Source organism: Misgurnus anguillicaudatus, chromosome 19, assembly GCF_027580225.2.
Source record: "Misgurnus anguillicaudatus chromosome 19, ASM2758022v2, whole genome shotgun sequence".
NCBI classification, from domain to species: Eukaryota; Metazoa; Chordata; class Actinopteri; order Cypriniformes; family Cobitidae; genus Misgurnus; species Misgurnus anguillicaudatus.
Genome location: NC_073355.2, coordinates 29709884 through 29736366, shown reverse-complemented (window position 1 = coordinate 29736366; position 26483 = coordinate 29709884). Strand labels below are relative to the sequence as shown.

At 36.9% G+C, this 26483-nt stretch overlaps 3 protein-coding genes across 4 annotated transcripts; 2 read left to right on the top strand and 1 right to left on the bottom strand.

The window, feature by feature from the left end:
- Window positions 1-984: 984 nt before the first annotated feature.
- On the bottom strand, window positions 985-5628 carry c19h17orf75 (chromosome 19 C17orf75 homolog). 2 transcript variants are annotated; one of them, XM_055194198.2, is made up of 10 exons: window positions 5480-5628; window positions 4049-4123; window positions 3600-3725; window positions 3377-3505; window positions 3200-3257; window positions 2945-3064; window positions 2726-2790; window positions 2515-2654; window positions 2312-2415; window positions 985-1986 (listed from the first exon to the last, which is right to left on the bottom strand). In XM_055194198.2, exons 1-10 carry the CDS (start codon window positions 5626-5628, stop codon window positions 1768-1770), a joined length of 1185 nt encoding a protein of 394 aa, XP_055050173.2. In that variant the 3' UTR covers window positions 985-1767. The 2 variants fall into 2 exon arrangements, with proteins under 2 accessions (XP_055050173.2, XP_055050174.1); XM_055194199.2 differs by lacking the exon at window positions 4049-4123.
- Window positions 5629-5793: 165 nt separating this feature from the next.
- Window positions 5794-6681, top strand: LOC129436214 (uncharacterized). Its single transcript, XM_055194200.2, has one exon. The coding sequence runs from the start codon at window positions 5794-5796 to the stop codon at window positions 6481-6483; it is 690 nt and encodes a 229-aa protein (XP_055050175.2). The 3' UTR covers window positions 6484-6681.
- Window positions 6682-8064: 1383 nt separating this feature from the next.
- On the top strand, window positions 8065-12302 carry rps15a (ribosomal protein S15a). Its single transcript, XM_073857388.1, has 4 exons — window positions 8065-8234; window positions 8383-8460; window positions 9125-9210; window positions 12169-12302. The coding sequence occupies exons 1-4, from the start codon at window positions 8100-8102 to the stop codon at window positions 12260-12262; spliced, it is 393 nt and encodes a 130-aa protein (XP_073713489.1). The 5' UTR covers window positions 8065-8099; the 3' UTR covers window positions 12263-12302.
- Window positions 12303-26483: the final 14181 nt, after the last annotated feature.

Genomic DNA, 26483 nt, shown 5'->3' with positions numbered 1-26483 from the left:
AGATACTGGGTTATCCCTAAAATTAACCTAGGGTTATAAAATCCTGCTTAGAAACAGGGTTAGCCCTGCTTTTGGGGGGTTTACCCCGCATTGTGATTCCAAACGAATACAGTGTGAAACGAAGCAGGTTTAGATTGTTATGATAGGCTTTTAAAAAAAAATTACTTTAGCAATATATTTAAAAATATCTTTGATTTTCTATTACAGTCTTTAGGTAACATAAAAATAGCTTCAGATCCATAATTCAGTTTAGAAACATGTAAACAGAAATACAAATTTTCTTTACAGGAGAGTCTATTCTTACATATTCCAGTAGTAAAAGTTACCTGTGGCTGTTAAGTGGCTCTTACATTTAAGTATTATGTAAAACATTTAAAGATGATTGTTTAGGCTACTAAAATGTACTAGAATTTAATATGATTCTGTATTTTGCAAAAGTGGAACAATACCATTAGTATTTAAAATCTATTGAATAAGTAAGGAATAATTGACGACGGGCCATTGAATTATATGCGGTCCGCTTCGCGTCGTGCCGCATTACCACCTTGGTGTGCATTATTTTCAAATAATTCAAAGGACCGGAGTCAATTATTCCTCTTATACCACGGTTACCACAAACATTGCTCTGGTGCCTATTTTTAAGACATTTGAAAAGATAGGTGTGCGGTTTACAGAAAAATAATCAACACCCATAGAACATTTCTCAGCCAATCAGAATGCAGCATTCAACAGACCCGTGGTATAACATTAACAAAATGACTGAAGCTTTGTGTGATCCTTACAACATGAATTTATTTTCACATACATTAGTGTTTGTAATTCTTAAAAGTTTAGACAAAAAGAAATGTTGCTGGCACAAATTGTTCACTGTCATGCATCTGAACAAGAGATGGATTTTTTAGGAAACACACATTCTACACACATTGATCACTATGTACATACCATAAATGTTTTTAACAGAGCACACACTTTTTGTGTTCATTACATTTACATCTGACTTTAGTATTTATACAATTAATTTGGTATTTTTAGGATTAAAGATTTTTCTTTAAGAAGTTCTTTGGTAAACAAATAGAGGAAATGCAAGAGAGGAGAAATTTGTCTCAAACAAAAAGTCTTAAATAAAAAGCATCAGACATAATGTAAAAAGTATTAGTATATTCTAATACACTCACACACAAATTGATTGTGAAGTGTAATTACCACTGAAATCTGTAGTTTTAAAATGTAGAGTGTTAAAATGTAATAATAATATTGGTTTGTGCAGAGCTTCAGGATTATGATTTTGTTTTCTTTTTATTCTTCCTAGCAATAAATGTCTGCTAATTGTATTTTAAAATTATGAATATTCAACTAACCCAAAATCCACAATGTAATGATTGACTACTGTACAGTTTAGACTATATATAAGAATCAGGTATCACTATAAGCAATAATTAACATATACACAAGTTTTATCACATTGTATTTTCAGTTGGTCCATTACACAGGATCTGTTTCTAATTATTCACAATTCTGCAAGTGTTAATACAATAACAAAGCAGCGAGTCACAGCAAATTCATTTGCGACCTTTGCTCATGAACACATACACAAAAGATGATGGACTATATTTAGTGTTTTCAAGTTAGTTTAAATTAATCAATATGGCCATCTTTGACTACATATTGAAGCTTTAGTTATGTAAGGACTGAAAAGCAACCGTTTACAAAGTGCTCTCAGACAGGATCAAGTATAAAACACTGTGGCCCTCTGCAGGCCTATAGGTGTCAGTACAGCATGCCCTGTGCCTGCTCACTGAGGAACTCCTCCAGTACATTTATGATACCACAGGCTTCAGGAAAGCTGCTGTGCTCGGCTCGTGCGTTCTGGAGCAGCACATCTCCATTTCCACAGTTCTGAAGGAACAGACAGCAGCGGTATAAAGCGTAGTGACTCATTTCAGCCTGACGAATGAAACGCTTCAGGTTGTTCATGTCCTGAATGGCCTGCGTGGAGAAACAGTGTGCACGATGGATGCAACAGGTCAAATGAGAAATGCATCTTAAAAGTGTATTCTGTGTTGAAGACAAAATAAGAATTTTTTTTTTTTAATTATCGTAACCACACAATTGACTTTCCCTACTTTGGAAATCAATGGGTGCCATCAACTGTGCAGTTATTATCATTTCTCAAAATATCTTCTTTTGTATTTAACACAAAATAAAGAAACTTATACAGGTTTAAAACAACATGAAGGTGAGTAAATAATGACCAAATTTTAATTTTTGGGTGACTAGGTTGGGTATAATACACATCCAGAACCACATTAACCTTCAGTTTGAAGTTCTCCAGGATCTGACCGAGGAGGAAAGGGTTAAAGCGTTCAGCTGCATTGAGGAAGGCCTGGATCCATTCGTTGCAGAACCGGTTACTGACTGCAGGAGTTACAACACCAACACAACAGTATCACATTACATTACCACTCTCTTAAATAAAGAAAGACTATGGAGTTTGTATAAGTGGATAATACAGACCTGTATTAGTGAGTGTGGGTGGGCTGGTGGAGCAGTTAATGATCAGATTGGTGTTGGAGTCCTCTGACATGGCCTTGCACAGTGAAGCCGTGGTTGTGTCCTCCTGGACTAAACCCTGCAGGCTTGCTGCTTTAATAAATCTAACAGACACCATTATTACAAATACATATCACATCAGTGTTTAACAGTGACAATTTAAAATGTTGTTTACCTTGCTACATCTGCTTTTGTCCTCTCATCTGCCCCTGTGACTTCTACCAGCTTGTGACTCAGAGCCTGGAGCAAAAAGTATGGTAAACTCTAGATCCAAAACTAAGTCTGGCCATGCAAAGTTGATACATTCTCTCACGTTACCCTGACCAGAGACCTGGCCACAAAACATTCGTTTTCTGTGACCTTATATAATATATTTGGTGTAGTGGTTTCTTACAGCATGCAGAAGGTAGCCAACATTCGCCTGCAACAGCAGAACCACTCTGTGAATATGCATCACTGACTCTTCATACCAGCAGTTCAGATAAGGTCTTATATACGTCTCCAAATTTAGCATCTGTAACCAGAGGATATCACAGCACTTAGATATTTTACATATATGACCAACTATGACTTGACTAGGATCTTGGTACTAAAAGACTGAGGTCACACAGTATGTCACAATGTTTCCTTATTTATATAATATTCTCACCTCTAGGGTCAAACTGCCCTGCAGACCCTGGACATACTTGTCCAGTTCAATTCTAAATGTTTATAGGGTTAAGGAAGAAAATATGTTCTTGCTGACTTTTTTATCTACAACTTGCATCACTAAAGTGATTGAGCTACTTCTGCATTTGATGATCTGTCATTTATAATTTAAGGATATAGATTCAGGCCCTTCTCTGAATCTCCAAGAAGACACACCACCCAGCCATTGCCATCAGCTTCAGGCTGTTGAGGAGATTTCTCCTGCTCCAACAGACAGCAGTAACAGCCCACCGCTTGCTCAGGGATGCTTAGTTCAACACAAAACAATGCATAAAAAATTTAAAAACTGGGTATTGCTACTTTGAAATTGGTATAAAGTCAGACAGCTAAATATGATGTACCTTAGTTCAACAGTGGCAATGTTGCCCATGCCGCCCAGCAGAGCACCTTTGCTCAACCTGCGGGAGATATAGCTCCGCAATTCTGGCTCCGCCTCCGGTGCCAAACTGGTATCCAATAGGGTAAGACTGTAAGGGTGAAAAATGTGTTACAAAGCATTCCAGCCACGATAACAACAAGGAAGGACAAAGCGAACAAGCAGACAGATAAGCAGTTAATGAAGCAATGAGGTTTACAGAATCACCAGCAGCACCTAGCAGAGACTCAAACAAACAGAAAGACAGAGTTCAGAGAATTGAGATTATATAGACACACAAGCCCAGTAATAATGAACAACACGAACAAGCCAGCATGATGAAAAGACACACACAGTATCCTGAGTGATTTGGTTTTGCCATGATATTTCCCAGCGGACAGAGCGAATGACGGACAGATGAAGGACCCTCTTTACCTAAAGTCATCCTGACTTGTAGTCGAGTCTGATCTCCTCTGGCTCCAGGCCTCACTTTCTCCAGAAGCTTCAGATCTGGGTAGTTTAATAATGCGTTTAATACTTAAATATGGATTGATATAGCAAAAGTCACCTCCTGGGATTTTAACAAGTGCGGAGGGGGTATGTATGATCTTTTACAAAAATGACAGGGATTATACAGACTTATATACAGACTTAAGTACATGGATTTAAAATAAGTAAGGAATAATTGACGACGGGCCATTGAATTTTTCAAAAATAATATTTTTAAATAATTCAAAATACCGGATTCAATTATTCTGCTTATAGCACGGTTACCACAGACATTGCTCTGTTGGATTTTTTATGACATTTGACAGGTCAGGACCAGGTGTGCGTTAATCAAAAAATAAGGCATACCCATGAAACATTTCTCAACCAATCTGAATAAAGCAATCAACAGACTTATGGTATAAAATACTCTATATCATATGACTAATAACAAACCATATTAATAGCATTCAAATGTAACACATTTTTTAAGATGTAAAATAAATCTTTGGTGTCCCCAGAGTATGTATGTGAAGTTCTAGCTCAAAAAACATATAGATAATTTATTATAGCATGTTAAAATTGTCACTTTGTAGGTGTGACCAAAAATGTGCCATTTTTGGGTGTGTCCTTTTAAATGCAAATGAGTTGATCTCTGCACTAAATGGCAATGCTGTGGTTGGAGAGTGCAGATTAAAGGGCAATATTATCCTCTTCTGACATCACAAGGGGAGCCAAATTTCAATGACCTATTTTTTCACATGCTTGCAGAGAATGGTTTATCAAAAGTAAGTTAATGGGTTCATCTTTTATACATTTTCTAGATTGATAGAAGCACTGGGGACCAAGTTGTAGCAAGTAAACATGGAAAAAAGTCCTCTTTAAACAGACTATAATGACATATAACAAAGATATTTACTGTTTGACCTTCGTGCACGAAGGTCAAACAAATTACTTAAATAGAAATAAATAACGCAGTGAAATAAAATAAATGGAAAATACATTCATTTAGGTCATGAAAAAAGCATAATGAAATAATTGTCTTTGAATTAAATGTAATCCTACATGTTGACACATCTGTATATGTGTACTATTTATGTATTTGTATTTATTTATTTATGCTATATTTTTTATTCCTACACTTATTTATTTATACTTTTTGTCCTCCATATCGTGCACGTTTTACTGCGTTTGACTAATCAACTTAATAAAAGACAACTGGTTATGCACACATAAAACTCATAATATTTAAATGTCAGGCACGAAACGCATTCTTTTAACTCAACCTATATTTTATAAAACACTGCACTATAAAGCTCACTTTATTAACGTTATTTTATTTTTTGCAAGGACACTCAACAGAAATGAAAACCACAGTACCTCGTGCTCTGGTAGTAATATATAGCATAATAACTGTTAATCTGCTGTATTTTCTGGCTGTATCCGGCGATCTCTTCGTTGTCGAAGTCTCCTTCCTTTTCATCCACGTCTATGGATTCCTGGAAGGAAGATGTTTGTGATGTAAACATCTCTTAGTTTGTAAAGCTAAAAGAAGACTGGTGACGTTTGTATCTGTTACGAATTATATGCTACGACGACAAGTAAATGTCAGTAATCTTAAAGATGTCAACCCACTGCACCTATGCGATTATGTGTTTAAAAGTCCATTGAAATGCTAGTAGGCGATTGTTGATATGTGTCATGCATGCAGAGGGTCAAATGACACTGCGCGTGCGCTGTGTGAGTCCCCCTCGTGTGAGCGCGCCAAACTGCTAGAGAGCAGTGCACTAATCTCCCGCGTGCGTTTACACCCAACCCGTAGGCTACTGTTGTTGGTATATTTGTTAAAGATGCCGTCAAATGTAGAGATTAAAGCAGTTGTGCGTGATTTGCGTCACCTTACGCAGCGTGCACAGGAGCTGAGCGGAACAGACGGAACTGTGATTGGTCAGCAGGACACGTTTTTCAAAGTGCCTGCAGGACGGCTGAAGCTCAGAGACTTCCAGGATGGGACAGGACAACTGATATTTTATGAAAGGGCTGACACAGAAGGACCAAAGCTGTCAAACTACTCCATAACCCCTACCAACGATCCACAGGGACTGGTCAAAGCTCTGACGGATGCGTTGGGACAAGTGGGGCAGGTGAAGAAGAAGAGGATTTTGTATATGGTGGGGCAGACCAGGGTGCATGTTGATTCTGTGGAAGGCCTGGGAGATTTCATGGAGCTGGAGGTGGTGATGGAAGAACATCAAACCACAGAAGAAGGCGTGACCATTGCAAATCAACTGATGCTAGACCTGGGAGTAAAAGAAGATGATCTGATCGAGGGTGCCTACATGGATCTCTTGCTTAAAAAACAGCAAAAGGGACATGCGCTGTAACTCTGGATAAGCACTTGAAGCATTTTGTCAATGATAGACTGGTTAGCTCCCATAGTGGCTCCGGCTATGTTTGAGACCATTTTTTTGACATCAAAGTATTAAATGTCTATGTAAAATTTTGCTGTAGTCTGTCAAACCTCTTGTAATGCTTTATGGATAAATAGAATGATCAATAGAATAAACAATGTACTGACATTGTCTTTTGTCTGTTATACTGTTCCATATATACTGTTTTTAAATAAATAAATGGTCTAAACATTTGTTAAGGGACACTCAAGCCTCCCTTACAAAAATAAACAATAGGACCATACTATGCACATGTTTAATGTATTCTCTTCTTTTAAAGGTATTGTAAACATAAGATACCAAATTAGGGTGTATGGAGAGCAAAGTTGTATTTCCAGTGTTTAATATAGAACATTAACAATAGTTATATATATAATTAATGTAGGCCCTTACATAAAACAAAACTGTTTCAAAATGACCAAGTATTGACATGTACAATAAATTTGTCTTGGTGTACTGTCGCCTAAGTAACAACCACAATACAATACATAGAGGACATATTCAAAATTTTATATTAAAATCATAAATATCAAAAGAGAAAATTGGCCTTTACTATACATTAGTGCAGGATGGATAAAGTGGGCCAAGGTGCATTTTGATAATAGTAAGAGTTTTGTGCACATGACAACGTGGGATTTATGTTAATGTAAATTTACAACAATTGCAGCTCTTATACTGGAATAAGTAATTAAGTAGTAATTTCTAAATATACAATAAAGTCAAAAAGAACTAGTTAAATTAGTTTCGACTGTCATTAAACTCCAGGAAGCTAGTCGGCAGTCACGCTGACGAAACGTGTCACATTGTCCTTCGACGCTCTCGCGAGAGTACATTTTTCCCTCATTGCACCGCGCGCCCCCTCTTCCTTCCTCTTTCCGCCATATTGCAGAACTGGTAAGGTTCAGGATTACTTCAATGCTTGTATAATCTGTTTGAAATCACGGACATCGTTGTGTATCATCTACATATACCCTGATATTTTTGTTTATGAACAACCTAAGCGCCATTCTTTTTAATCATTTGGTTATTCGTGTCTGTATAAAAAGAGAAATTTCCCTGAGATTCGCTGGTGTCCAAGCTAGCTTTCCACCACTCAGTAGCGCTTGCCCATGTTACTGTAAGACAGACACGAATAACCCGAGCCAAACAATTGTTCTCAAGTTCTCCGATGCCACATTTTTAAATTCCCATGTAACAGCTGTGTTATTAAGAAGTAGAAAAGTGTAGTTTGAAAGACATCCCCAGATATCTGCTATCTAGTCCAAGGAGCGGTAACCTTTCATACACTCGTGGAGGTAATTGTATCAGTATACAGTTTTACGTTACCGTGTAAATGATTGCAAACTTGTCGGTAGTACAACGATAACGCGACGTTATAATCGGACATATTTTGCATCTTAATTTAAGTTAACAGTTAAGTTACTTTATCACAAGCCTGACTAGACTGGTTTTTGAAGTAGCATCGTCACGACAGTGTCTTGGTATGGTTGCCTAACATATATTCGCTACATAAAGGATAAACCACAAACTTTCTCTTTTCAACTGGCATCATGGTGCGCATGAACGTTCTCGCTGATGCGCTAAAAAGCATCAACAATGCCGAGAAACGTGGGAAACGCCAGGTTCTCATCAGGCCCTGCTCCAAAGTCATAGTGCGCTTTCTTACTGTGATGATGAAGCACGGTGAGTTTGAGAGCATGTTAATGTATCTGTTTTATTGTGATTTGTGCATTCTGCGGTGGTCTCTTTTAAAAAAAAGAATTTGTACTAGTTTGTAAAGCAAATATTTCTGAAAACAACCTGCTGAAGTCCCTCATGTGATCTTTGCACGGTTACATTGGTGAATTTGAGATCATTGATGATCACAGAGCCGGGAAAATTGTAGTCAATCTCACAGGGAGGCTGAACAAGGTAAGTGTGATCTAATACAGCTTCACAAAATACAAAATGATGTTTATATAGTCACTTTTAAATGATATTGTTAAGCATAATGCACACAGTAATCATTGCTGTCTTTTCATTACACACAATTCACATTAAAACATGCCTCAGTGCCATACTATATCATTATGAAAATGAATAAATTTACTATTATCTTTCTGGTAGAAGATGCAGTCATTTACATTTTTTAAACAGACGCTTTATCCAAAGATTTATCTCTGTGTGATCCATGTGAACCCATCATGCTTGCACTGCTAATCCAATGCTCTATCATTTGAGTTATAGTAACAAGGCACAAATCGAATCAACAGAAGTCCTTGACTTGTTACTTAAATGTGATGCTTTGTGGTTATGCCGTGAGCATCCAGGACTGGAATACATTTTTATAATAATCCTTTTGGTTACACTGTGGTGATGGTGTTTGTGTATGCTTTTTAAAAAAAATAACTTGTATAGAAAGGCAGACTGACACCTAGTTAAGTTGCACTTAAATGTTTTGTCTTGAATTTAAACATGAATGGTTCTATTACTTGTGAATTTAAAATCTGGCTTTTAAGAATTGAGACCAGATATCAAGAAATGCATTTTGGGTAATTTTTAAACTTGTCTCTATGCAATCTTATCTGTAATGCAGTGTGGTGTCATCAGCCCACGCTTTGACGTGCAGTTGAAGGATCTGGAGAAGTGGCAGAATAACCTTCTCCCATCAAGACAGTTCGGGTAAGTAACCACCAGTCCAGCATTTGAGTTCCCCGTGTCAGTTTTACAGTGGCATTTCCTTAGCTTGAATTTTAAGCTTTTTTTATAACCAAACAATAAAACACCATCTCGCTGTCAAATACTTGCTTGCATAAAATAATTGTAAGTTGTTGTTTTAGCTGTCTTCTATAAAATAAAATACTTAATTGCGATGTTACAAACCTGATGCTAAAATCGTTGTAATTGCCTGTTTCCAAAGGGATACATAACGAGTAATCGTGTGCAATCTATAGCGGAATAGATGTTTTTGTTTGAGTCATGTATGTGTGTGAACTGTGTATGATGATTGTGTATATATATAAATATAAATATGCACACATGATTGTATAATTTTAAGAAAAAAAAAAAAAATTATACATAAATATACAAATGTGTATATACACGCGTAAACATTTCTTAAATGTATACATGCATGTGTGCGCATTTATCTATGCAAGGTTTTTATACACAGTTCACACGTATGTGATGTAAGCAAAAACTTTTATTCCGCTATAGATTAATTGCGATTAATTGTTATGCATCCCATTTTCCATATTGCAGTTTGCTGCTTTTTTCAGTAGATTTAATGTTAAAATTATTTTAATGTGTTTTTTCTAAGACCTGGATAAAACATTATTAAAAAGAGAATTCAGAGTGTATGTTAGATTTAACAAAAGCTGTATTAAATATTTTCTGATAGTAGTTTATTTGACCCAACATTTTATAATCAATTTCACGTTGCGCGTCACACTGGACTAAGTTAGCTTAATTTAGCTAAAGACTACAGCTGGTTTACTGAAAGTGACGCGGTTTTGGAATGCCTTGCCTACCTTTGCACATGACTTGTGCAAAGAATTATGTAGTGTTGATTTGTAGCAGCGCAAGCTAATTCTTCAGAGTATTAACTGTTTGTTAAAAGTTTTATTTACTTTCTTAAATTTTCCATACTTTTTTCACAAAAAAGCAGGCCAAATAGTGTAAAAACAAAATCTGTTCAACCATCTGTTACCACAGTTATGATGTCTCTTAAGCTGCAAAGTGGGCAGCACTGCTTTTATTTGATTGACTTCAGAAAAGAGCAGTGTGCTGTTTTTATATTGCCAGGCAACAACCAAGGTAGCTGTCCTGTCAATCAAATATTGAAGCGCTCTTGAAACTTTGGTTTGCCATTATTTGTCATATTAGCAAAAATTTTAAAAAGAGGGTGCTTGCTCTGACCTTGATCAAGAGTGAAAGGTGCACAAACACACAAGACAGTGGTCCCGTACACACTGCATATTAATTCGGTTGTCACTTCACCGTTTAATGCTTAATCCTGTTCTGTACACACACACTTCAGTAATTTACAGGACTCACAACCGCATTCTACAACCGAATTAGCTCCCGCAAAATGCAGGTAGTGACAACCGAATTTACAAAAACTCTGCACAGTGTGTACATAACCGAACTGAACAACTAGTAGTTAATCAAGTGTTTAAACGTTCATCATAAACAGGACAGGTCTCTCTTCTGAAAAAAATAAATGCTTAGAAGAGGATAAAGTCTTCTGTATGCGCGGTTCACAAAATGGCAGAGGCACAAGCGTTTGCTGACTAGTGTTGCCACATCTTGCACTAAAAAAAGTGAACAAGAAAAATCAAATAATAAACCGAAATAAATCTAAATGCTTTACCTCAAAGATCAAAATATTGGTACCAGCACCCTCACACTTTATTAACACCAAAAACTTGATTGCTTCATGAGCCAAAAGCCATAAACGGTTAAGCTCCAAAACGGTATTTACGTACAAAAAGACAAGGACCTGGCAACACTGCAAGACGGCAGAACGTTGCTATGGTTATTTCTGTGTCAATCATCACATTTTCGGGAGTGAGTCTTGTTCCGTACAGACATGAAACGAACATTTAGGGGATTCACTCCCGCATTTTAATGCGGTTGTCACTCCTGAAAGTTTGCAGTGTGTACGAGACCAATGAGTAAGTGCAGTCCTCCGGTTGTTCCAAGCAACTGTAAGCTTTGGTCACCACTATGGAAGGCCTGCCTCTTCCCTCATTCGATTGGAGGATGGAAACAAAACGGAATGACGTTGGGTGCCTTTTCGTTCAGTTGACTTTTCAACAGCAGCAAAAACGCGAGACGTTCGGTGTGCATAAACGGCCCACATAACGCTCACTGCCCATAGAAAAGGTGCCCTCACTGCTATAAGGGTGGATCACACAGAATGCATTTAACACTGAGATTGACACTTTCAACTTTAGCACATCCTGATAAAGTGGTGGAATAGGTGGCATAATGCACATCATATAATTAAGATTTTTCAGATATCAGAGATGCTGGTACATAAGCTAAATTCTGACCAGTGTTTGTCTCATTTGCCACTTGAAAAAATATCTTAATATCAGAAAAGGCCATTTAAAGGGTATGCATTAGTCTGCTGCTAATTTTGTCTGCAGATGATAATCATACATATCCCTCTCCGCGAAATCCAGACTGAAGTCCTGTGATCTAATTATAAGATTAGGAGCATCAAAATTTGATTTCACATTGATTTTAATCTTGGACATGGCCTTATTCAGATGTCACTGTTATATTTTCACAAAAAATGTTCTGTATTCTGTGTAGGATTTTTATGTAGAAAACAGTAAGTCACAAAAAGTGACACAGCTTGAGTATTCGCATGCAGAGTCAAAAATTACTGGAAGTATTATTTCTTAAAAATATTATCCTCTTGGAAAGCTGGCATGTTGTCAGTGAAACAATATTTCTCTCTCTCAGGCAAATATCATGGCTTGCCATATAAACCTGATTGTATATTTCTAAATATCTGCTGTGAAGTCCAGCATTGTCTTGACAAACAGTTGACTACAGCAAGATGCATTTAAAGGGCAGCATCTTTGTGGACAGCTTGGTCATGTTTTTTTTTTTATTTATTTCTTACAGGTTCATTGTTTTGACAACTTCAGCTGGCATCATGGACCACGAGGAGGCCAGACGAAAACACACGGGAGGAAAAATCCTTGGGTTCTTTTTCTAAAAATGTAAAGCCGCCAACAAATAAAAAACAGTGGAATACACATTGTTTGTGTGTTTTGTTTTCAAGATTGTGCTTGCACAATACATAAAATGCAATATAGTAAGCAGTTGTGGCCTTATGGTTAGAGAGTCGGGTTTAAAACCTAAGAGTTGCATGTTCGAGGCTCACGACTGGCAGGTTCAGGTCGATGTGCGCTTGAGCAAGGGTGCTGCAGTGATCGCTGCCTACTGATGGGTTGAATGCAGAGGTCACATTTCAAGTATGGGTTACAATATGTTTGTCATTACATCACTTGAAATACCATTAGGAACCAATAGCTTAAATAAAACACTGTGCATGTTCGATATTAACTATCTGAACAGTAGGAACTCAATACACCTTAAGTGATTGCAGTTGTTCTGTCAGTTTTGTTGTGGTTGACTTCATTCGTATTTGGCTAGAAAAGTAAATTAAGTAGCCTACATTAAGCTCTTTACATCAATGGTCATCAAGGCTGTTATGCTAATATAAATTGCACTGCAAACAATAAAATTCATATACCACTGAAAAACAAACAGCCCCTCGATTTATTATAGAGCTTTAACAACTAGTTAGTGCTTGGTTGATTTTAATGGCTGTTTGCTGAGACCAGCGTGTTTATGTGAAAATGAAATGGCAGTGTAAGATTCAGTGACTTCATCTGAGGCTCTGCAATTTTTAATGTCTGGGAACTGCAAGAGGAATGAAATAAGTGTGTTAATGGGGTTCACATTGAAATGCACATTCCTTAATGGAGTGTTCATAGCTGCTTGACTAGACTGTGGTTTAGACAGATATACTCGACTGTGAGATTGTTGGAGATGGCAGAAAAACATTTTGTGCTTTAAGCGCTTTTAAGAGTATGTGAATCAACAATTTGCACTAACCTTATGAAGACCGTAGTTTTATCTACAGGTACTTGCATTTATTCATTTAACAGATGATTCATTTAGTAATAATTGATTGTAGCTCAGAGGATCAAGCATGGTGCTAGCAAGGTCATGGGTTCAATTCCCAGGGAACACGTACTGGAGAAAACTTTGAATTAACATTTTATCTTCCATCACTTTTTTAAAACTAGATTGCAAAGATGAGCTCTTCAGTCATTTGGAAAAAACTATTTTATACAGAGTGATGACCATGTCTACCAGCAGGGGGAGCTATGCCTTTTTCCCCAGATGTGTAATCATATTTTAGGAAAATGGAACACACGGGGGAAAGATATAAATTAAATGTGTTGATCATAAATATAATTATAGTACATCAAAAAAGAAAGGAATTACAGACAGACATCGTTGTTATTGTTTTTTTGTTCTCATACATTTTGATTGAAGTGAGGTATTTTTCAAACTCATTCATAAAAATAAGAAAAAGAGGTTTAGCATTTAAATATTTAGATTTATGAATGTGGAACTTGGCAAGTAAAAAAATCAGATTAACAATAAAAATGTATCTCTTTTAGATTTATCATAATCTACAAAACCTAGTACCACATGTCCACATCCTTAAATTCATTATACATTTCATTCCTAAAATATCTTGAACGATACCAAAAAAGATGAACTACAGTTTCATCAGAATTGTCACAGAAGAACCTACAACAGCAAGGTAAGATGTTTATTTACCACTTGTTTACTATACTAAAGTAGATCATGTTGTTAAATTTCCTATCAGTCTATTTTTCATGTTGAACCTACTTGGACATCGCATAGCCACTGTTTTTCAATATAAATTATGGTAACAATGCTAACATGTTCCTATATATCTCTGTGATAAAGCATTGCATCGGCAAGTGCAAAAGGTCATGGGTTTGTACCAAGAGAACACAGTTGCATCTCAAATTATAGAGGCAGTTTCCTGGACAGGGATTAAACTAGTCCTAGACTAAAATAGATGTAAGAGCTGTCCAAACTGAAAACAACTTGCACTGACATATCTTAAAATCGTCAGTGCCCTTTGTTTTGCCTCAAAATGCACAGAAGTAATGTTTTGAGTAAGGCATGTTTGTTAAATTTTATATTTTCTAATAAAGTTAAGGCCTAGTCCTGGCTTAAAGGGGTGGTTCAATGGTATTTCATCTTATTAACACAGTTATAGAGTTGTTTCCTCATGCTAAACGTAGGCAAAGTGCCGAATGCACTTCGCCAGGATTCGTACAAGTTTTGGAAAGTTTTTTCGTTTACGGGTCTAGCTGACGTTTCACGGGTTTCTATACGCATCACTGGGCACTTCCCCCGGAAAACTCCGCCCACCCGTCAGTCAGCGGGAGACGCTAAAACGTACAAACATCACATTAAGGGACAGCTTTGTTTAATTTCAAAACTCAATGATGGCACGAAAGAAGAAGTGTGTTTTTTGATATAAGGCGAAGAAAGTCAGCCTTATAAAAACAATGGATATAGTTTATTATACAACAGTTCTTTCTGGTTCTCGAATCTGATTGGCTAAGAGGTATGCGATATTGTGCTGATATCGGCACTGTAACCGCTTCACCTTTCGTATCATTCCGCCACCTAGTGAATGGAGATCCTAAGCAGGCTCATCTCTGAATGGAAAAACACAGACGCCCTGTTTTGAATCACTCTCCGTTTGTCTCATTAGTTTACTAGCTCATAAATCAGTCTGTCAAAGATCAGCGCTCTTGGATGTTACGTTAAAGTTAATGGGAGAAATGGCTTGTCACATCGTGTGGACGATTAACACTTGGAAAGAGGAATATAAACACTCGTTTTTTTTCTGGAGCTATATTTGTCATCAGAACGCGAAAACACCGTGGAACTGCAGGTAAGCACCGCAGCTTTTAAATGTGGACATTGATCATTTACTTTATCGTGACCTGACTATTAAAACATGTTATGAGATATCGCCACTGGTATATTTATAAGCAGCATGCAAAAACATCTCTCTGAAACCGTTTTATATAGTACTGACAAGAACAAAGTTTAATAATAATAATCGAGTGCTCGTATCACGTTAAGAATAAATGAGAAAGCAATAGTAACTTTATACAAGTATAGTTTTATTAACTTTTACCTCGCGCCAAAACAATATAAAAGTATGAATTAAAAAACAAGTAATAGTTTGATCATGACACCAAATACTGCTGATGTGATCTCATTTTGACGATCATAAACAAACAAGGCCAACATGAGAGCCAGGGTATCTCTGTTAGAGGTGTAGCCCAGAGAGGGCGGTGGTCAGCGGGGCGAGTGAACACTGACGTCCGCTCATGCTTTGGTCCTCATTCGTACCGAATCTCACTAAGCAAACGTTCAAACAGGCGCTATCTTTACTAATCGACTGCAGATTTAAATATAATACATATACATTCTCGACTGAACTAATCTTAAAACTACACTTTGTGACCAAGAAACGGTAATATAGAGAAACGGCTTTTCCGTCCATTGAGTTGTTATGAGCTTCAAAGCAGCCGAAAGTTTTACCTGTCATTCTGGCCGCCCTCAAATCCGTGGCGGAAGTAGTAGTTCTCAAACAAAGAGGCTTTTAAAATAACTCCGTTGTTGTTTTCTGTTGTATAAAAGCAATATCGCTCTCGGAGTCGTGTGATATAGCTCTATATCATCACGGCTGTGATTGCCTCCGGCACTCGGCTTCGTGCCTCTGGCTTAATCACAGCCGTGATGATATAGAGCTATATCACACTCCTACTCGAGCGATATTGCTTAATTATCTGGGGTAGCAGCGGAGTTTTGCGTGTGTGTTTGATGCGCTGAATTTCATTGAAAAGTCCTAAGCGGGTCATGATTTGCATGCGGTAAGTCAGTCTTCTGTCTTATGTTGGAAATAGGCGCGTGCATATTATATAAATGACACGAACATGTAGTGAATCATAAGTTAAACAGTGTTGTATAGTGTTGCATGACTCGTACTCGCTCCTCCCGCGGTAGTAACTTCTCCTCCTTCATATTTTTCATATGTTATCGGAAAGAATCCGTAAAGCTGATCGGTCTTTTATGAATCGGATTAAACTAAAGACTCTTCGGAGATATAAAGGATGTAATACTACTCTATAGGTACTCCAGATTAACAGAAAGGCAGAAACAATGTGTGTTATGTGAGCTTTAAGCGAATCCTTATTTGGGAAACCACCCCATAATGTCCTGAAAAAGGTACATTTATACTCAAATTGTGGAACTCATCTATGAAATAAATTCAATGTTCCCTGACTCAAGTACTTTAAGTATTTTAATTGTTGGGTTTTTGTTAAGTGTGAGGCAAAATCAACACAATTCATCATCTCAACAAATTCGAATATTCCATAAGACCAATACAAAACATTTTTAGTGAATATAAGGACTTCTGGAAAGTATGTTTATTTACTGTATATGTACTCAATACTTGGTAGGGGATCCTTTTGTTTTAATTACTGCCTCATTGCGGCGTGGCATGGAGGCGATGTGGCACTGCTGAGGTGGTATGGATTTCTTGGCCTTCAGCTCATCTGCATTTTTTGGTCTCTTGTTTCTCATTTTCCTCTTGACAATAGCCAATAGATTTTCTATTGGGTTCAGGTCTGGTGACTTTGCTGGCCAGTCAAGCACACCAAAACCATGGTCATTTATTTTGGTGCTTTTGGCAGTGCCAAATTGCTGAAAAATGAAATCGGCATCTTTAAAAGCTGTTCAGCAAAAGGAAGCATGAAGTTCTTTAAAATTTCCTAGTAAACTTTCTTGGCATCTTTTTCTTCCACACTTTTTCCTTCCGCTCAACTTTCTGTTAACATGCTTGAATACAGCACTCTGTGAACAGCCAGCTTCTTTGGCAATGAATGTTTGTGAAGGCTCAGGAAAACTTTGCAGGTGTTTTGAGTTGATTAGCTGAGTGGCATGTCACCATATTTTAATTTGAATACAGGAGCATGCTTTTTGGAAAAAAGTATGCCAAATGCATAAGCGTATAGATCTAACAGCTAGATTTTTGTGCCTTATGTGCTGTGCCTATGAACTCCTATAGACAAAGTAGTCGAAGGATGAAGCGCCTTCGTTACGTTCCTCCTTTTGTTGTGAAGTCTTGAAACAGGTTATTATTTAAAGTAGGCTTATATACATTTCCTTGCGATACAGCAGGTCATCTGTATTCACTGCATCTGCTTGGAACCAAATATTTTTCAGGAAATGGTTCATTTAAAGTGACTTAGCTTTGCTTCATTGTTCTGAATTTGGGATGCATTAGTTGCAGGCATTTCAGCTCTGTATGACAAAATTTTTAGCAAATGATAATGGAGAATGCTTTAAAGCTGCTTTGCCGTGCAACAAACAAAACAAGTTTTTATTAAATCCAGCCACCCTGTCTTCCTCCCGGGTATCTATAATAACTTTCTCCATCGAATATGGAAGCCGTAATATCGGATGTGGTCCTCGTTGAGGACAAGTAATCAGGTCTAGGCCATTGCCCCTGCTGTCTAAGGGCTTATTTGATGTGCGCTGATGTTGGTTGTTCAGGCCCATTTGGTCGTGCGTCTTTGCATGACGGGACCTTCTCAGTAGGCAGATTGGGTATTGCTTTGAATCTCGCAGATGCCACTGCTGTAATGAGCGCCAGCCTACGGCTGTTCCTTTGAGTGGGCTCGTCTGTGATGGTTTAATGGCTTTTCACAATGCCCCGCTGATGTAGAGGTGAACGGTCCGCCCAAAACACGTCAGTCACCATTTAACGCTCATAATTACACCATTAATCAAACTTAATGCTCTATGATTGAAATGACATTTCCCTCATTCATATCCTCTGCGCATGTATTAGCTACGTAAAAAAAGCTTTTTCAGATTTTAAACTGAGGTTCTGTGAGGGACCTATAGCATGTGGGTCTGTTGCATAGGCAAATGTTTGCATGAAAATGTAAATATTTACTCATGCTGTGTATAGAGAATGAACATTTCATCCATTTTAAGAAGAAAGGCACAGGAAGTTGCCTCTCATAACTTATTTGCAAAATGGTTGTATTTATGCTTTCTGTAAACCAGTGGTTCTTAACCGCCCTTGGGGGGTGCGAAATGGTGGCCCAGAGGGACAGTTTTATGACATTTTTATAAAATACATACATTTATCATAAATTCTGTGTATGCGAAATAAGACTAACCAACAGCAATAGATATGTTGTGTTTTATTCAAATTCTAAGTTTTATGATTTTTTTGGAAGGGGGAAGGCGCGAAGTGATGCATCCTACACAAGGGGGAAGGCATAAAAGTTAGAGAACCAGTGCGTAAACTGATGCTTAAAGGGAAACTCCACTTTTTTTAAAAATATGCTCATTTTCCAGCTCTCCTAAAGTTAAACATTTGATTTTTACCTTTTTGGGATCCATTTAGCTGATCTCCAGGTCTGACGTTAGCACTTTTAGCATAGCTTAGCATAATCCATTGAATCTGATTAGACCATTAGCATCGCGCTATAAAATAACCAAAGAGTTTTAATATTTTTCCTATTTAAAACTTGACCCTTCTGAAGTTAAATCGTGTACTAAGGCTGACGAAAAAATTAAAAGTTGTGGTTTTTTAGGAAGATATGGCTAGGAACTATACTCTCATTCTGGCGTAATAATCAAGGACTTTGCTGCCGTAACATGGCTGCAGGAGGCGCAATGATATTACGCACTGCCCGAAAATAATCCGCTGCTATTGAAAGTATGCTAAGCTATGCAAAAATTTAATGCCAGACCTGGAGATCGGCTGAATGGATTCCAAAACGGTAAAAATCAATTTAATTTGCATTTTGAGAAAAACTATATCTTATAAACTGTAAATCTCCTTTGCCTGAGCTGCATATTCATCTCATAAAGAAGTAACATAAAGACAAAGCTTTGAAAGATTGCTATTGTCACAAAGTTCATAATGTTAACAGATGGTGAGGTCTTCTATATTATAAAAGGTTTTTAAATGCAGTATGCTACAGTAAAATAAAAATAGTTTCAATGATCATAATTATTGTAATTACATTAGTAGACTCTCATTTTGTGCTTCTGACGTTTCCAGTCTATAATCTTTGGTCAAATGTTATAAACTAAATATAGGGTGGATGGCTGTAATGGATGGTAAAATAACTGATTTCAAAAGTAGATGCAACTTTTGTTCCTTTGAACCTTTGCAATTTAGTTATATTGAAATTACTGTTCACTGATAACTTGTTACCCTATGCATATTATACTGTTTAGGCTACATTGGCGGTATGTTTTGTACATACACAATGGCACATATATAATTGCATATAGCAATACAGAATGGAAATTACAGGAGTGCTCAATGCATTGTAGGCCTAGACAAAAGGAGAATATTGTAGCAGATATTGTAACCTCTGTCAGTGATTACAAACAGCAAGGAGAAACGGACACAAAGGGTTGGACAGCATTAGGATTATTATAGCACACTGTCTCTTAAAACCAAACTGTTTTCATTTTGCAATGTCAAACTTATTACCTTTAAGCTGAGACTTTAGGGAATCCATCTAAGAATTTCAGATTTTTCCAGTTTAGAAAGTATTCGCAATCTGTTGCATCATATTTACCTGTATTGGGTTAAGGGCCGGTCATAAATCACTCATTCAGATCAATATTCCCTTTCAGCACTGCACTAGCAGCCTCTCTGAAAGCGTGATGAGAGAGCAGACGGCCCGTAGAGACCACGTAGCGGACAGAAGGCCGGCCCTCCTGCCTGTCAGGGAACCATATTGTCAGCATTAGCTGAAATGGCCGGTTTGGCCAGGCCAAGCACACCGCTGATGAGTCAATTAGCGCAATGGCAGTGGAAGGGCAGCCGACCCTCCTGTTCATCTCAGAAAGGCTGAAATCAAACCAGGAGCTAATCATCATCATTTACGAATGAAGCCGAGCGCTTTTTTAATGCAGCCTCATTCACACACACGCGCGTTGGAGGTGAGAATGAATTAATGCTAGCAGGGAAAAGAGATGTTTACAGAGGCATAGGGCCCGTCTGGACCCAAGGTGATGTTTTGGACGTGGGCAGGCTGCGAGAGCTGAACAGAGCGCGCTCTGTGTACTTCAGAAAACTGGTTTGGAGTTGCGCCGTGTTGTTTTTCTGTGAGCCGCGTGTGAATAAACAGCCACTCGCTTACGAAAAAGCGAGCACTGTGCTTTTTGTTTGTTTTAAACAGCTTGCTGTCCTAGACAGGCATTTGTGATGCTGTGACAACATGATGCAGTGTTATGAATAGATCACAACATTCCCAAGCTCTTCCTTCACCTCTTAGTCTCAATACAGTCAGCAAGCACATCATCACCCATTTAGAATGGAAAAATACTGGAAAGAAGTAGGGCCTGAGACCTGATAACTGTTATTAAAGTAGTAATATTTTTGTATTTGTGTTTCATCCATGCTGTAGCACTTAATGATGTCTGCTTATTATATAGATTGAAAGGATCATTTTTAAAGAATTTAAAAAATGAATTCAGGATTAAGACAGTCATCTCAATGTCAAAATGTGAATACACCCAACTTTAATGGTGTATCAAGGTAATGTATGCAAATATTGAGCTATGGGGAGTATGAATAAAGTGAATAAAGAGCTATTGGGAAGGACTATTTGTCCTTGTGTGCAGAAATGCTTAACTTTCTAATCATATTAATAGAAGTTACATAAACAAGGGGCCTCTTTATAAAGCATACAGTACATACGCACAGATTTGATCTTAAAGTGTGCGTACGCAAAAATCCACAGCAAATTCATATTTATAAAAATAACGTGGAAATGTGCTGAGCACCAGTGGCGGCCGCTGACTTCTGTCACGGGGGGCGCACGATGCGAAGCTCTTCACAAGATGTGTTTAGCCAGTCGTGTGGCTAGTCATTTCAAAATATGTGTTCGGCGCATCATGTTAACTATATGTGCATCAAGCGTCATGTCAAAATACATGCCTGCTGCAGATGCGTCTAAAGGAGTTTATGATAAAAGAGACGCTCGGGTTTCCCAGATACTCGCTTAATAATCAGAGTTTACTGTTAAGTGTCTTGCGAGTATTTTCTGAATGTGAGCGCTTCTTTTATCATAAACCCATTCGATGCGTGTGCAGTAGGCACGTATCTGACCTAATTCATGATGCACATGGTTCACATGATGCAACGAACACATATTTTGACATGACGAGCCACAGCCACGACTCTCCAAACACATTTTAAATTTGTGTTTTATAATTGTTTTATTAACTTAAATGTTCTCACTTTAAGTAAACAAGTTAAGGTGAAAAAATTTAATTTTAAAATTACTTAAATTGGTAACATAAAATATTTAAACATTTTCAACTTACAATTTTTACTTTTTTTACTTTTTGCATTATAGATTGGAAGTTACTGGTATTACAATATTGACTTGACCAAACGTAAATAAATACATAATATTGTTCATCACTGGGATTCAGTTCTTCAGTTGAAGGCCTGGGGGCAGTAGTGTTTTTCTTATCCCATAACAAAAAAGCCCATTTTAATATATCAATGCTCTCTAGCCATGTTTGAAAGGCTTAAAACCCCAATTAAGATTGGTCTGGATGATATCAGAATTAACATCGGAATGGGCCAAAGTGAGTCCTTTACTCGCTGTTAAGCAAATGTTTGTGTTATCAAACTATCTGCCGCTCTCAGATTTAGGGGGATAAAGAAATATTGGTTAATAGAAGGTCACCTAGTTGTTCATTTCACACAAAACTGTGTTTTAGGAGTTAGGGCAAAAAATGCACCACAAAAGTTGGGTCAAATACTAATAACTTAAAATTTCACTTTAGGTAAAATGCTTTAAAAAAGTTGAAAAAACATACATATTTTAGGTGTTATCAATTGAAGGATTCTTTTTTTAAGTTGATCCAACTTTTCACAGTGTAGAAAGAGTGATAGAGAGAGGCATGATAGAGAGAAATGGTACATAAACATCAGTCATTAACGTGTTATTCTTGTATATTTCTCTGTTTGATACTACCTGTGCTTACACCTTAAAATGTTCTATTTTCATTCATTTTTTATATAAAAAGGATCCTATTATACTTAGTGTTAGTGACAAATAGTGGGAAAACAAAGTCATGCATGGTGATGTATTATAATCACGCCAGGATGCAGACAGTGTTTATATTAGTCTGAATTTCCAAAATGACTCTTAAATAAATCGTTCACCCAAAAAATGAAAATTTAAATTTTGTCATCATTTACTCACTCTCATGTTGTTTTTTTGATGAACACAGAAAGATATTTTGAAGAATGTTTGTAACCAAACCGATCAGAAGTCCCATTGACTTTTTTTGCTCGGCTTTGTTACAAACATTCCTTAAAATATCTTCCTTCATGTTCATCAGAATGAGGAAATGTATACAGGTTTGTAACAACATGACAGTGAGTAAATGATGACAGAATTTTCATTTTTGGGTGAACTATCCCTTTAGAGAAGACATATCATGAAAATCAGACCTTTTCCATGTTTAATTGGGTCCGCAGTGCTTCTATCAACCTAGAAAATGTGAAATTATAGAAATGTTGTGGTTTTGGTAAACCATTCTCTGCAAGGATGTGAAAAAATAGATCATCAAAATTTAGCTTCCCTTGCGATGCCATTTAGTGGAAAGATCAGCTCGTTTCAATTTAAAAAGACACACCCAAAAAGACCTACAAAGTGGCAATTTTAACATGCTAATAAATTATCTATATGGCATTTTGAGCTAAAACTTCACATATGTACTTTGGGGACACCAAAGACTTATTTGACATCTTAAAAACGTCTTATGAAATGTCCCCTTTAAGGTTATCTGGGCAATGTCACATTTCTTGTAACCATATTTTGCAATCTGTTCTAAAAGGAAGTTCATTTGGCATTTGCAAAATAGACGGCAATTTATGTTTCCTCCAAATAACCCCCACAGACATGAACTTTTACCAGTTAATGAAATCCAAAGACACCCACAAACAACAGTGCAATATACAGTATGACCGTCCACTGTCACTATATCAGTTGACACAAGAAAGATCTGATCTGATGTGTCAGCAGCTGTAACAAATGAGCTTACCCGCTTAACTTAATGTTAGACCAAAAGTGAAAAATTAGACCACTTTGTTTTTTCTTTAAATCTTGAAATGATAAAAAAATTATAATTATGAGATTATATAACAATTTTATTCATTTTATTTCTTTGATCACTGTACTTATGCAGCTGTATAGTTTGAAACTTTTAAATAGCTGCAGATTTTTTGTTTAAGGTCAGTTTGATCTGTAGCTACTTTTTCATTCATATGTCCATGTGTCACAGTACGAGATTTTGAATGCAGCGTCTTGTTTGAAGGACACTTTTAAAAATGCCCCACACTTACTTTCAGCATGAATGATGTCGTAAAATCTGGTAAAAGAAAGTAAAGATTGTGTTCTTCAGCATCAGATGCATCTCCTGGGAGCAGTTAGTGAATTTGTGTTTACTTCAGGCCCTGACTTCACTTTCTCTATCCGGCCCCTTGTGTTCTGGTCCATAGATTGACGCTAAGCTTTTAGCGTCCTATGGTTTTCCACTTACAAGCCAGCGGTCCCCTACAGCCGATACACTGGAGATTGCATTTCACTAATGCCGTCTAAATCCTAAAGTAATTAACATAATCTAAACTCAAGCTGTTTAAGGAGAAAGGTCAGTAAATATTTTCTACGGGACTAAAGGACGCTGGGATTGTAACAGGTACAGCAGAAAGCTTCCTGTTTGTGAGAACCATATTGACTTGATTAGTTACTAATTAAAAACTGATAGGCTGGAAGGGCCAAGGGAGATGACTTCATTAGCAGCAGCCGACATGCAGGAGATAGATGGATCCCTTTAACTCGAACAGCCAAGGTCACAATGATAAATCAATTACTAGTGATTTATAGATTGGATTCTGATTTATAAACAACTAGATTTTTATTTTTCGTGATAGAAAAATTTGACAGTTTCTGTGCAAAGGTGTCAAGTTAGTAAATTAGTATCAGGTACATTTGTATAGTGATTACATAATTGTGAGCCTGCCTGTGAAATCCAGGATGATTTATTTAAGATCAACTTTTGATTTCAACCATTGATTGTACTGTCATTTCAATATTAACCCTCATAAGCCCCTATTTTCCTGTATACGTTATAGTTCCTTGGGGGTAAAAATGACCCCAAAGATTAAAAGAGTGATTACAAGAAATATATACATTTTTAATGATACAAATAATATATCATTTTTTTCATTTACTTCCCATCTATACATTTATGCTGTGTTTTGGGAGATATGAAGTACTTTTATACCCGTTTACCACTCAATTCCTCAACTACACCATTGGCTTGCCTGAAAAAAAAAACAATTTTTTTTAAAAAATTCACATAAATTATGATCAAATTTGATTTAAATTGTTTTTATATATTGATCTAGATGTTATGTGTTGAATTTGGCCGTTTTATGGCTACAGTTTAGGAAATAAATCATTTTGACCAGCAGAGGCACATAGTGACCCATTCATTTCACTGAATGTGGCCAACTGATCAACATCAGTACTTTATTGATACATTTTGTGAATTAATGTTTATATAAACATTAGAAAGGACATTAAAAATAAATATTATTTCAAATAGTAGAATTATTTTGTAGTTTTTAATGCATTTTGAAATGTCTGTTTTTACAAAATGCCACAGAAATTTGACAATGTAAGTGTGTGTGTGTGTGTGTGTGTGTGTGTGTGTTTGTGTGTGTTTGTGTGTTTGTGTGTGTGTGTGTGTGTGTGTGTGTGTGTGTGTGTGTGTGTGTGTGCGTGTGCGTGTGTTTGCCTGTGTGTGTGTTTGTGTGTGTGTGTGTGTGTGTCTTTATGTGTGTGTAAGTTTTACTGTGTCTTTGTGTGTGAGTCTGTGTTTGTGTTTGTGCGTGTGTGTGTATGTGTGTGCGCACACCTGTGTGAGTATTTTACATCTTTGATTTGCATCTGTGGCTGTTTTTTTGCCAAATTCTCTGTGAAATGCTCTCTGTGGCAGTCATACCTTTGTGTGTGTGTGTGTGTGTGTCTGTGTGTCTGTGTGTCTGTGTGTCTGTGTGTGTGTGTGTGTGTGATTGAGCATGTATTTTCTATGTAAGGGATAATGTAGAGGCAGCCGGTAGTTATCGGGAAATAAGCCCCGACAGTGTGATCAGTATCTTCACACTGAAGGGGCTTATTTCGCAATAACTACAGGCTGCCTCTACATTATCCTGCTTATTACACGGCAACTTGCCACATAAGAAAAAAAACTGGACATGAATATGAATTTGAAACATTTTATTGGCATATTTGTTTTAAATTAACATTTTTATCCTTCCGCGAAACTTTGCACAGATGCATAAAATGATAATACCTTATTAAGATCCTCTGCTTCATACTTGTCTGTCTCCATTTTTTTCTCTTTTAGCCAGTCTTTGAGAAGTTTTAATGCCCATTCTGTATTTTTTTATGTGTTGGCTTCGTAGCTGTCATGCTCTATTTTGTCAAGTTCAGTCTCAGTAAGCTCTCTGTGTCTTGTCATTTTTCATTCTTCTATCCACTGTTTAAATGTTTAGTTTTTTCCGTACATGTTAAAATTAATGTCAAAATTTTCCATTCTTAATTGCAGTTGTCCAGTGTTTGTCACAAGATGGCGCCAAACAGTAATCTTTATTGGCGCGGAGCGATTTTACTCGTACAAGTAGTACCGGCTATGCGTTATTACTTTGGAACGGTTATTATTTGAAAGAACGAACCTGCAAATGTCTCAACTGACCAATCAGAATCAAGCATTCCAGAGAGCCGTGTAATAAGTAACATTTATGCTCTAGTACCAGGCCTACCTTTCTGTGTCAAAATTTTCAGATTTATTCTATATATGCATTGTTTTTTTTTTTTGACAAATTAAAGAATTTTTTTTTCTTTTTGCATTTCCCATTCATTTCAATTGGGGTCATTTTTACCCCCAAAGGGACTAATTAAGTGAATTTTTTTACGCCTCTTCAAGCTCCGACCGGATCAAGCCCAGTTATTTTATATGAATCTTGTCAGATAATCTGGAAAAGTCCCAAAATCTTATTCCACTGAGATGAAGAGAACCATGTTTTTAAACTAAAGAAAAGTGGCTTGGGGTTAGAATTGACCCCAAGGGTCTTATTAGGGTTAAGGATATAAAGGTTATATTTTAAAATGTTCTTTACATTATGTTGGATGATTTGATTTTATGTAAAAAACTGTAAATGACAAAAA

What these genes read in the sequence shown, in the direction of transcription:
- rps15a (XM_073857388.1), top strand. Translation starts at nt 8,100, where the DNA reads ATGGTGCGCATGAACGTTCTCGCTGATGCGCTAAAAAGCATCAACAAT. An exon ending in TCACAGGGAGGCTGAACAAG is followed by an intron (nt 8,461 to 9,124) that starts GTAAGTGTGATC and finishes TCTGTAATGCAG; the next exon opens with TGTGGTGTCATCAGCCCACG. An exon ending in CTCCCATCAAGACAGTTCGG is followed by an intron (nt 9,211 to 12,168) that starts GTAAGTAACCAC and finishes TATTTCTTACAG; the next exon opens with GTTCATTGTTTTGACAACTT.
- c19h17orf75 (XM_055194198.2), bottom strand. Translation starts at nt 5,628, where the DNA reads ATGTTTACATCACAAACATCTTCCTTCCAGGAATCCATAGACGTGGAT. An exon ending in ACAAGTCAGGATGACTTTAG is followed by an intron (nt 3,726 to 4,048) that starts GTAAAGAGGGTC and finishes TCACCCTTACAG; the next exon opens with TCTTACCCTATTGGATACCA. An exon ending in ACCCACACTCACTAATACAG is followed by an intron (nt 2,416 to 2,514) that starts GTCTGTATTATC and finishes TAACTCCTGCAG; the next exon opens with TCAGTAACCGGTTCTGCAAC.
- LOC129436214 (XM_055194200.2), top strand. Translation starts at nt 5,794, where the DNA reads ATGTGTCATGCATGCAGAGGGTCAAATGACACTGCGCGTGCGCTGTGT.